This window comes from Schistocerca cancellata, chromosome 6, assembly GCF_023864275.1.
Source record: "Schistocerca cancellata isolate TAMUIC-IGC-003103 chromosome 6, iqSchCanc2.1, whole genome shotgun sequence".
Classification (NCBI taxonomy): Eukaryota; Metazoa; Arthropoda; class Insecta; order Orthoptera; family Acrididae; genus Schistocerca; species Schistocerca cancellata.
The window spans coordinates 533284945-533297497 of record NC_064631.1 but is presented as its reverse complement, the minus strand read 5'-3'; the positions used below and the strand labels follow the sequence as shown (position 1 = coordinate 533297497).

The 12553-nt window shown below is 37.8% G+C and overlaps 1 protein-coding gene across 1 annotated transcript in view; it reads left to right on the top strand.

Moving 5' to 3' along the window:
• Window positions 1–12553, top strand: part of LOC126088413 (multiple epidermal growth factor-like domains protein 8) — a 333556-nt gene that overhangs the window by 166691 nt on the left and 154312 nt on the right. Inside the window, exons 14-15 of the mRNA XM_049906553.1 lie at window positions 3322–3623; window positions 9738–9852. Of these exons, the coding sequence (XP_049762510.1) occupies window positions 3322–3623; window positions 9738–9852 (417 nt within the window). The remainder of the gene's footprint in view (window positions 1–3321; window positions 3624–9737; window positions 9853–12553) is intronic.

Here is a 12553-nt window from a genome sequence, read left to right as displayed (position 1 = left end):
ATTAGTTGCACATAAATTATGTATCCAGTACAGTATCTTATATTAATGATATTTTTTGTGTTCTGATGAGTCTCCTGTATGTTAAATCAATGAGCTGAAATTGTGTGTTATGAGGCAATAAACTTCTCTTCCTGTTTTTGCTTTTCCATTTGATTTATTTCCTTTCATAAGATCTCTTCCACTGAACACAGTTCTCTTTATTACTATACCTGGTTCAGTTTCCCTGTCTACTTTCCTGTCACTGTTCACTTCAACATTAGTCTACCAAGTTGTTTCTAGTCACTGATGGCTCTTTATTTCATGCCAAATCATCTCTATGGTTATCCTTATCCCTACCAGTATCTGTTGTATTCTTTCTAATTACTGGGTAGTCACTTGTAAACTCATTCCAATGCCACAATCATTCCAATGCCACAATCCACAGACCTAGATTGTTTGTGCCTTGTTTATTCCAAATATTTCAAGAAATTATTTATATTTGTTCTGGGTGCACGTCAAAGCATTTAATTTTTTGGGCATTTTGCTCTCTAATCCCACAATTACAAAACTACTACCTAGTTCTCTATTTGAGTACTTCAGTTTATAACCCCAATACTGACCGAAATCTTTCAAGGTAGTGGTACCTCTCCCAGGATTGTACCTAGTACTTTTTCATAATTCACTTAATCTGCGCTGTGCCTTACGAGACCAATATTTTTTTAAAAGTAATTTCTTTAATTCTTTCCATGAACTAAGAGACTCCACAATGTCAATTGCCCAATCATAGGAATTGCCCCCCAAAAAAGACATTTTTTCTTTATCATTGCTGTTTCCTGGCAGATCATTGAGCTTTCTAATAAAATCAACAGGATATACAGTACATCAGCATACAGTTCAGAATCACTAAATTTCTTACAGTGAACACAAGAAGATATGAGTGATGAGTGCATGAGACACAACAAACACATCATGATCTGTTCTCTCACTTGTACTTCTTTAGTTTTTATGTACTCCCCCCCCCCCCCCCCCCACACACACACACACACCATTTTTTTTTTTTTTAACCATTTCTGATCTGTTACCAAATAAGATTGTTTTTCTCACTGAAACTAGAAACAGTGTTCACTGTCATTTTACGTAGGTCCCCTACTATCTAGTCACTAGCTACACTGATACTGTTAATTCTGCATAACACTAAAGCTGTTGGTACCTTATTTGAAGATTCTTGACAGAATTCACTAACTTCTCATTTGGAATCACTGATTAGGTTGAAGACTCTCGTTTTTGCCAAATATCTGTTATACACTCAATGACAGACAGTTTTATCTTGTGGTATTTTTTTTGTACTGGCTGCTGCTGTCGACTGCTATCCCCTTTCAGCGTCGTCTTCGTAGTTGCTCATGTTGCTCATAATCCCGTGCCATCCACAATGTTTACTTCTACTCTGTCACGCAGTGCTAGGCTGCCACACACTGGGATGTGATGCTGGTTGATCTTGCACACTGACTGGCTGCTGCAGTGGGTTCCAGTAATGGTGGCTTCTGCTTGAAGTCAAAATTCCTAGTCTCATTCTTGACGTAAAATCTTCACCTCATTGTCTTTATACTGTGCACTGTTACGTTAGTCACTGTCTGTTTATGCCATACACACATATTTTGCCACTTCATTATATTGTTATTATTTGCAAATTTTGAACATCATTTTTCCACAGGGACTGATGACTGTTGCAGTCTGGTTCCTTTAATCCCACAAACCAACCAATCAACCATTTTTCCACATTTGTACATGATCATTATATCATACCAAATAAGATTTTCTCCACACAGCTAATCACTATATGCAATGGCTTGGTGCCCCTATTTTCATTCCATACATAATGCTGTTTCACTTGTACTGCATGTGATGTTCACAGTCTATTTATTAACACTGTCATTGTTACACTTGTGTCTGAATCCATCTCATCATACCAAAACAGTAGAAGCCCTCACCTAGCAGCACCATGTGGGGCTATTGGAGCTGCCTAAAATTGTTACGACTACCACTTTGCTTTCACTATTTCAAAAGTTCTTGTCACTGTGCCCTCTCTGCAAAGCGTTCCTCACCCCAGGGGAAATTGTATGCGACATTCTTCTTACCTATTGTTTTATTGCTGTCAGTTTTGAAGAACCTCAAAGTCTCATATCTCATTGAAAAGAAGTAACATACTGAGAACTGATGACAGGCAGTACAGATAGAAATGCAAGAGATCTTAAAATATGAGTAACAACAATTGTTGTTACTAGCTTTTCGTTTCATGTAATAGTGAGATTCTTTGGGTAGAGGTGATTTTTAGTTTGTACCTAAATCTTTTTCATATTAATTTTTTAAACTTTGAACCTCTAGGAAACTACTAATACTCCTAACAGTTATAAATTTGTTGTGTTTTTAAATACTGCTCCCGAGATTACATGGATAACTGAAAACCACGGAAAATCCAAAATGCATAATTACTGAAAACTACTATTTATTGTGTTTACAGAACATGCTACATATGTCGTATTAAATTCCAATGTGTTATTTACATGTTACTCACTGGAAACAAGCTTGTAGGAAAAGGGTAAGGCAAACAGAGAGACTGGAAATCAGTTGTGAACATGTTACAAGTATACAGTCCACACATTAGTTGTAGGTGAAATGGGAAGTAATAGAACAGTATTTCAGAGATGTCTGATGGTGTGGGATTGAGGCCCTCATTGTTTTTTGTCGGTAAAATGTAAAACACAGGCATAACTGTGTGTTTTAAATGAAAATATTCATTCCAATTATAACAGACTATCTTGAGATTTGTTTTTTATCTTTTCAGAAATCATTGAACTATGCACAAATAATCCCCAAACCAGATAATTCATACATCGATAATAGGGAGCTCTTTGATTGTGTTTTACATTTATTTCATGTATATCAGATATACATTGTCTACTCTTTTACCCGTAAATTTTTCAGAGATGGCTGTGAAATCCTCAGTGTGTCAAGATCACATAAATGTACATTTTGAAGTATGAACATATAAGAGTCCATTAAATTTTGGGCATGCAGCCGTGCAGCCTGAAATTCAATGGGCTATTCATTACGCCACGAACAGTTGAAAATGCACATGAACATATCTTCTTTATTGTTAATTATTTTACTGTTAATGTGAGTTTGAACTTTTTGAGGGAGGTGGGGGGAGTTTTGTTATCATCAGTGTTTCTGCTTTATTAATTCATCAAGTTATTATAGGTAGCCAAATTTTAGTAATTGTGTTGAGTTGTTTATTGAGTTATGAATATGTACAGTCCCTTTAATAATGTTTTTCTTTCTCAGGTATTCACATTCGATTATTTAGAACCATATGAGAATGGCTCTTGCCATTTATATACAAACTGCTTGCACTGTTTGGAAGATTCCCTTTGTGGATGGTGTGATTTAAACCAACGATGCATGTCTAGAAAGTCAAATGAGTCAGAAGAATGTGTATCCCCCGCATTACCAAATGAATGGCGCTACCTTACTCTGCTTCCATCAAGTTGTGCCAATTGTTCCAACTATATTTCCTGTGAAAGTTGTGTTAGCAGTGGCCTTTGTGAATGGTGGACAGAGGATGCTCGTTGTGCAAGGAAAGGGAGGTAAGAAATATAATGTATTCCTGAATTTTAATGTAGGGTAACTTACCATGTGTGAAAAGATAAATGTTGAGAGAAGAAATGAGAATGCATTAATATTCAAACACTGGAGAGTCCAGGATGGAATAACAACAACATGGAAAGTATAAATTGCTACTCACCACATAGTGGAGGTGTTGAGTCACAGACAGGCACAATGAAAAATAACTTTTTCATTGTGTCTGTCTGTGACGCCAATGCCTTCCCTATGTGATGAGTGGCAATCTATCCTTTTCATAATGCGTGACACTTGCTGTATTGGCTGTACCTTGAGGAAGGTAGAGATCTAAAGTATAAAATGTGTCCATCTTGAGAGGAACAGTATTTGATGTACACCACACTTATATTAGTTACAGATACTTATGGGATAAGGAACTCTAAATTATAGTACCATTTTGCCTATTGGAATAAGTGATATGATTGCAGCAAAGTAGAACCTTCAAAAAATTTTGAAAGATAAACCACTCCCCTTCCTTTCTCACCTTTTTCAAGTCACAAATGGCAGTAGATTGCTGGTTTTATGTGATTTGAACACACCATGGAGAGCTTCTGCCCCCTCTCCAAACCCAGATTTAAATCACTGAGTGTCAGCAGTTTGTGCATTGAGAAAGGCAGAGGTGTTTAGCCACCAAAATATGGGCCATATATGATAATGCCATCTTGCAGAGCTCTACAAGTGAATAAAACGGACATGATAGATAAAATAACAAACATATTAACAACTTGGTGGAAATAAATGAAAGTGCAAGAGCACATTGCCAGTTGTGCACAGAGTGCTGGACGCCAAATGGTGTGAGGTCAGTGTGACTACAGTGTCAAATAGGATTGGAACGCACAACACGAGAGACTGCAGGTGCAGTTGTAACCACGTTTAACAGGACATCAAGGCACACAATCCCACATGTCGGCAGCACCATTTGTGATGGTGCCAAGAGTGCATGAACAAGGAGAGGGTCATGTGTTCTTATCGGATTAGAGCAGATTCAGCCTGTGCAGTGATTTTGAAAATACTCTTCTATGGTGAAAAGTGGAAACACACATTGCACACAGGAACATTGTTGATCGTGATCATTTTGGGGGTGGTGGTGTGCGAGGAGGCATAATTGTGCGTGGGCATACTGACTTCCAAATCTTTGAACACCACAGAGTCACTTTTAACATTATTGTGACACTTTACTCCTTCCCAGTGTGTGTCTTTTTAGGGGAAATGGTCTGCTCTGACTTCATTTTTATGGGTGACAGTGTGCTACCACATCAAATACCACAGGTGGAGAAGCTCATGGAACAAAAGAATATTCAGGAAATGGGCCAGCCTGCTCCTTCCCATGAATCAAATTCCATCAAGAACAAGTGGGATGTATTGGGGAGACATATTGCAGCACATTCACATGTACCAAGGACCATCCAGCAGCTGTCAACCTCAACCATAACCAACCCTGTGGCCAGTAAGGGAGGACATTGGAGAGCATGCATTGCCACCTGTGTTGATCACACACTATATTAAGAACTATGTCTTGCCTTTTGTAATGTCCAGGGACCATCATAAATCATGGTGACTTCAGTGTAATTATTGTCTTTGAGTAAAAGTGTCATTGCTGTGTGCCTTATTGCGTGTTTCCTTGTTACCTTCTGTTCTGTACTGCAGCAGGTCTTTCTATGTATCACCCAAGTTTCACCAAACTGTGATACTTGGATGTGATAGATGATGCAAAAGTTACTTTCGTCCTTCAATTTTGGAGACGTTTGTGTGTGTGTGTGTGTGTGTGTGTGTGTGTGTGTGTGTGTGTGTTTGTGTGTGTGTGTGTGTGTACATGATGACCAAAACATAACATTAGAAACTTTAAGAACGTGCCACAGTGAAGACTTGAGTAGTGAGTATACCAAGTTCAATTATCCTTGCGAATAACTGAATTGAAAAAGATACAGTTAATGCCTGAAAAGAGTAAGTTCTCAGATGATATATGGCAGATATTAAGTAAGGTTGCTGATTGGATGATTGTATGTTCTTGATGCTTGCATATTTATTCTCTTGTCAGCTGCTGTCTTATTTTATTGAGCTACTGTACAAAGTTTTCAAAAGTTTGAAATGTGCGTAGTAAATTTTCTTCCACTGAAATGACATGATCTTTTTCACAACTAACTTGAAAAAAAATCTTTTAGGGAGGCCAGCAACAGCTCTGAGACATTGTGAATAACAATTAAAAAGCACTCAACACTCAATAGCCATTCAAATTATCATAAAAATTATAATAATTAGAAGGTCAAGAATTATGAAGTGTTTACAAATGAAGCATAACTGTGTGAATGTGCTTTATTTGCAACTACCAGATTCACATCAGTACAGATGCATCTTCAGGTTTATCTGCCAAGAATACAGATCACTGTGTGAATTTTTTTGAAATGGTTGATGTAACAGAACCGCAGATATGTTGGCATTCGACAAACGATGATGAGCAGCACTCACAGTGTTTATATTTTCATAATGTATGAGGGTAATCCCAAAAGTAAGGTCTCCTATTTTTTTATAACGACATAGACCTGTTTATTTCTACAATGGTCTACATCAGTTTACAGCTTGAACATTTAGCTATTTTTCAACATAATCACCATTTCTGTCGATGCATTTTTGTAGACGTTGTAGCAGTTTTTGTATGCCCATGTCATACCAGCTCGCCGCCATGCTGTTCAGAAAGTTATGAACTGGTGTGATTGTTGCTTGGTCTCAGATGTAAAGTGGTATGCCCAGGTTTCATCATCTGTGACAATTCAGTCCAGAAAGTTGTCCTGTTCGGCTGCAAGGCAGTGAAGAAATGCGCGGGAAACATCAGCTCATTGCAGCATGTGGTCCTCAGTCAGTATGCGTGGCACCCGTCTTGCGCACACCTTCTGGTAGTTCAATGTTTCCATTAAAATTCTGTGAGTGGTGCTTCAGGAAACCTCAGGAACCAATGTGCAGAGATCATCCAGGGTGATCCCCCAATATTCACGTGTGCTTTGCTCAACATTCAACACTATCTCCTCAGAAATTGACGGTCTCCCGCTCCTTTGTTCGACGTGAGTTTTGAACCGACCAGCTGCAAACTCTCTACACCACTTACGAACATTTTTGACATCCATGCATGACTCACCATACACTTCCGTCAATTGGCGATAGATTTCAATTGGCGCAGTGCCCTTTGCTTTCAAAAACCGGATAACTGCGCGCAATTCGCACTTGGTGGTAACATCCAACGGGAGCTCCATTCTCTACGGCTGCCAAGCCAAGACTGAGTGCCTCAGCACGGCGTGTGCATGTTTACACACAGCGGGTGAAGCACTCTTCAGAACAGTAGACCAACTGCCACACAAACAGAGTTGTGTACTTACAAAAAATAGGAGACCTTACTTTTGGGATTTCCCTCGTAGATGGACAATTACAGAGACCCAGCATTTAGGAAGTATCCACGGTAAGAGTCAAATTACATTGGTGGGTATTCATAATGAAATTGAGTATATTGAAAAGATGTTTGTCAAAATGTGCAAAAGCAGGGAAAAAACAAATAATGAATGGGACACTAATGTGAACTGGGATAAAATGCCTAAAAAATCTGCTAATTTCAAGGAAAAGTATTCGTAAAATATTATCCAAAAAATAATAATACAGTATGGAACCAAAATGTCGAGAAAGAAAGAGACCTGAAAAATAGCTTACTGAATAACATCCCATAGGATATATTGCAGAATTATTTAGAGATCAGCTGTATAAATCTGATGTAAGTAAAACTTAAAATCCTGTGTGGTGTGTATCCATCTGCCATATTGCTAACAGACCGATGAGGTGTAAGCAGCTAGACTAGCAGTACTCTGGAAGGCAGAAGACCACAGTTGAAGAGAGGAAAAAGAAAGTAAACACACAAACAGCTGCAAGGAGAAAATCATAACTAGGAAAACTAGTGTTTCTGGGAACCGCATTACATAACTTTCAAAAATATGTAGTTTATTGTAGGTATGAAATGAAAGATAAAACATAATCTGCTTTACATCGGTCCTTCAGTATTATAAAATTACTGAAAGAGTAGTATTTGAGTATAATAAAGTTGCTAAATTAACATGAAAACCATCTTAGTAGCTACTGTTGGTGATTCACATAGTCAAAATTTGATAGGATATTGCAGTTTCAGTTTTCAGTATGATTATTCAGAGCTGAACCAGGGGCTTGCTTTAATGCTTTCATGATATGTATTTCTTCTAAAACATTTCCTTTTGTTTCTTTAAATATAACATACAAATTCTTTTTAGTGTCATCTTTAAGGTGTAATGTGATCCAGTATTGTCATATAGTTATTAAACAGTTACTGTTGATGGAATTATAAAACTGTTATTTAGTGCAGTTTATGGATAGTATAAATGAAATTATTTGATTCATTGTGAGACTATTTTGACACTGTAGTTTGCCTTACAAAGGAGATTACTTTTGAAACAATATTATGCCATATACGGAAATATTGCTTGGGTGCGATTAAACTGTAACAAGTTGGAGCAGCATAGAACTTTGAACATGCACAAGTGAGAGAAATTGAGTGTCACTGGTTGTTTGACTCTTACCAGAGTAATGAGGGAAAGTTGAAAAACACTAAATGAAATTTTTCAGGAAAGATGGTAACAAATAAAAATATACTAATATTATTTGAAGAATCAGTTTTCATTGGCAGCCATAAGAAAGTCTTACACACTTCTATAGCCACAATAGAAATGAGACTAATTTAATTACAGTACACAGAGTAATTTTTTCTGTACTGTTTCTTAGGAAAAGGAGAGAACCTTTACCATGTCATAGAAAGAATCATTTTATGCAACAATTTTCACTGTAAATAAGTCTAAGACATTTTGGATAGGTAGATAACTCACAGTTTGCTGCTTTGCTTCCTCAAACCTGTTGATATACGTACAGTAACCATCAGTTAGCTAGTGGTTGTTGTATAGCTGTTGATCAATCAGTTCCGCAGTATAAGAGAGCAGAATGACATGCAGAAATGCAATACAATTTTTTGCTGGGGTAACAATGAATCAGTGCTTAAAGTAAATGTCTCCAGTGCTTGGAGAAGAATATCCATGTCACACTACTAAGTTCAAATAGTACATATCATTTCAGAGAATACCTTGTTCCTGGACAATGCTGCTGAAAAAAGGGAAATAATGGCAAGAGTAACATACTTCAACCTTGATCAAACAGTAGAAAATCCAGGATGGAATGTAACAATATTATGAGAAGGAAAGTTGCCACTCACCATATAGTGGAGATGCTGAGTCATAGATAGGCACAACAAAAACGCCTCAACCTTGATGACACTTGCATTTTGCTCTTTTTTGCAAGTTTCGTGTCTGCATTCTGCACTCTCTCTGACAGGAGTAAACAGCAGATTCTATCTTGTGGCACAAAGAAATGCTAAAAAAGTTCAAAGGTGGCACACCAAGGTATCTAAATAGAAGTGTTAAGAGCTACCAATCTTTAACACCATTATTGCAATGTATCATCTGTTTCTCATAACAAAAAGTGTGCCTCAGAAAATAAAGTTGACCCCGTCACAATAGAAATTTTGTGATCATTTAAGAAGAGAATTGGTACTATAATTTTTCATTGTAAAGGTTGAACCATGTTCCTCCAGTCTCAAAAAATCAAATGGGAGGTCTGGCATTCTCCAGATTCAGCGGCAAATAAAATCATCAGTCCAAGATCAACATCCAACAATTCTTTCTTTTTCCTCTAGGCAGAACTGCATCCTGTAGAGCCATATCACATTATGGTACTTTGTCTGCATGCAGTTGAATAGCAACTTCTGCTGTTATGGGATAATGAATCTACTTGCTGTGTGCATTCGTACTGACGTAAATGTAGCTGAGAATGTGGAGACAGTTTTCCCCCCTTAGCTGCTGGCCTGGTATCATTTAAACTGTAAAGCCTGTATCTAGTTTTTCTGTGGCTGTCGTTGTGTCATATAATTGACTTGCTACTTGAAGTGTATTATTAGTATTGTTTCTGCTATTGCCACCATCACTTCAGCACAGCTATAAAAATTATTTAGTTGATGTTATTTGTAGATCACAAGATGCTGTGATACAGCAGTCAGAGTGTCCTATGCCCTGCCACCTGCGAAGAAACTGTTCTCAGTGTTTGGATGACAGAGGGCGATGTGTGTGGTGTGAAACAAAACAGGTAAGCTGATAGAAGGTTTGAAAGTGCATATGAAGCTGTACTCTGGTAACATAAATTAATTTTTGTGATAATGTTTAAAAGCTTGATTAACTACAGCCTGCAAATGCAATTATTGCACCAAAAAGGGAATTTCCTTCAAGTAATTTGTACTCATAGTTAGTCTGAGTTCACTTTCTTCTGAAACAGACAGATGTTCAAAGAGAGAGACCACATTCAGAACACTGCTTGGCTGGTCTTTTAATACCCATTTTTCTGTTCTTACTGTTACAGATATCTGTAGAAACTTTGCAAATAAAACTACATTTTATTTTCTCCACAAAAATAGCTAACAGTAAGCTTGCACTGAGACCTGTAGGAGGAGCAGCTTCTTGTAGGCTTTTGTTTTGTCCTGCTTCAAAATTATGGAACTGCTCTTGTGAGTTGAAGAGGAGGCACGTCTTTCTTTTGCCCAGTTTTTTCTAACAATTCTATCCATAGTTCTGGCTTATTAATTCCTTTTTTGTTAGTGGTTTTATCTGAAACTTTATCTGGTTTTCTTTTCATTGTTGGCTTTTCATTGACGTCTGTCTTGCAGACATTTTTTCATCTCATATTGTCACCATTTGATATGAACCAATAAACCTGCCTCTAGCCTTTTCTACCCATTACATTTCTAATATAACAACAAAAAAATCAGTTTTTGAAAAGATGATGTAATTGCATAGATAAAAAATCTACTCAGCAAGCAGCAGCAGGTGAACACATGTGTAAAGGTATTTACATTTGTAGGCTTTTGGGGTCAGATTGAGTCTGCCCTTCTCATCCCACCTGGTAAGCTCCCGTGACCCAAGATTCTGGGTGACTTCTCTAAACTCTCCCCATTTCCCAAACCTCACCAGTCCTATTCCTTCATCTCTCTTTCATCTCCTTCAACTCTTCTGCCAGGAAGAGGGGTGACTGGCTCTGAAAGCTTGCAAATTTAACTACATTTATTTGTGCATTCTCCTGCAGCCGCTTGATGAGTATATTTCTTATTTATCAAATTACCTTACAGTTCTAACACTTACACATCCATGTTCCTCCTGCATGTTTATGATGTCACCTACCCATCTTCCACTAGGGCATCCTCTCTCTCTCTCTTGGGGTGCAGCAGAGAACTTTTCTTGACACTTTACCATTCATTCACATGGCTATTCGTCTCTCCTTTCCATTTAATTTTCATTGTGGTCATAACTAGGTCTTTGTTTTCCTGCCTCTTCTTGTAATTCCAACGTACATCTCTACATTGCTTGTTGACCAACCTTCAGATTTTGAATAATTTTTACATTAATAGTCCAAGTTCCACTGCCATCAGTCAAAGCCGATAATACACACTAATTGTATACTTTCCTGTACCGCCACATTGCAAATTTAGTTTAAAACTCGGTTTAATTTACCAGAAGTACTTCAATCCAACCCAGCTACTTTGTTTATCTGTTTTGTTGTTGATCAAGTTGATAAACTGCCATAAACACAAAAATGCAGCAACTGGTTCTGTTACTTCATTGTTAGTAGACTTCTGTTTTTAGTGTTTTGTCTAAGCAGTACTTTCACCTTATGTGATAATAAGAGCCACAGCCATAACCATAGCCATAACCATGTTTTTCAGAGCTACTTTCAAACTTTATTCATTATTTCAGTTTATTTGCTTTAGAAGCCAAAACTACAATGGTAACCGAAAATTAAAGTTCGTCTAAGACTATTGAGAAACATTTTTGTGATATCGTATTTCCTTCCATGTTACCTTCTTCAGGTTCCTTGTCAACCAGATGAAGCTTAATGGAATTTGAACAATGACTAGACAAGGATGAGACACAAATATGGAAAACAGTGTGAAATGAACATAAATCCTCATGCTAGACAAGCAGGCAGTTTACACTGCTGTATCTGACCCTGACAGTACCTGTGCAATGTCGTGAACAGATTTCAAGCGTCAGTCATGGTCAGAACAATGTCCTGTGTAGTTGTGAGTGCATTATGTTGGAACTAAGTGAATTCAAACATTGGCACATTGTTGGTGCTCGTATGGTGGATGCTTCCGTAACTGAGGGAACTGAAGTGTAAAAGTGGAAAAGCATCATCCACTATGTCACAACGTTGGCAAAAGTGTATGTTGAGTGATTATGATGAACTGTCATTGAAGAGCATTGTGACAAAAAACAAAGAAGACAACAGCTTCAAAAGTCACTGCAGAACAGTCGCATTTGCGAACCTTTTCAGCTCTGAAACCATACAAAGATAGCTCCATAAGTGGGGAATTTCAGGGCGAGCAGGAACTCCAAAACCATATGTTGGTGAGACAAATGCTCATAGCAGGAAGATGTGGTACCGAAGCTATGAAACGTGGTCTATATAGTAATGCAAGAAAGTCATTTGCTCAGATGGGCCTTGTTTCATACTGTTTCCAACTTCTGACCGACTTTACATCAAAATAGTGGAACATGATGGGGTGTTGCCTTGGGCAGCCATATCATGGTATTGCATAGGCCAGATGAGTATTCTACAAGGATTACGTGACCACTTTGGTTGACCAGGTCCATCCCATAATATAATGTTTGCCCCTGAATGGTAATGCTGTGTTCCAAGACAACAGGGCTACTGTTGACATAGCTCAGCTCGCATTGTCCAGAACTGGTTTTGTGAGCATGAGAATGTATTGTCCAAGTTCCCCTGGCTGCCATAG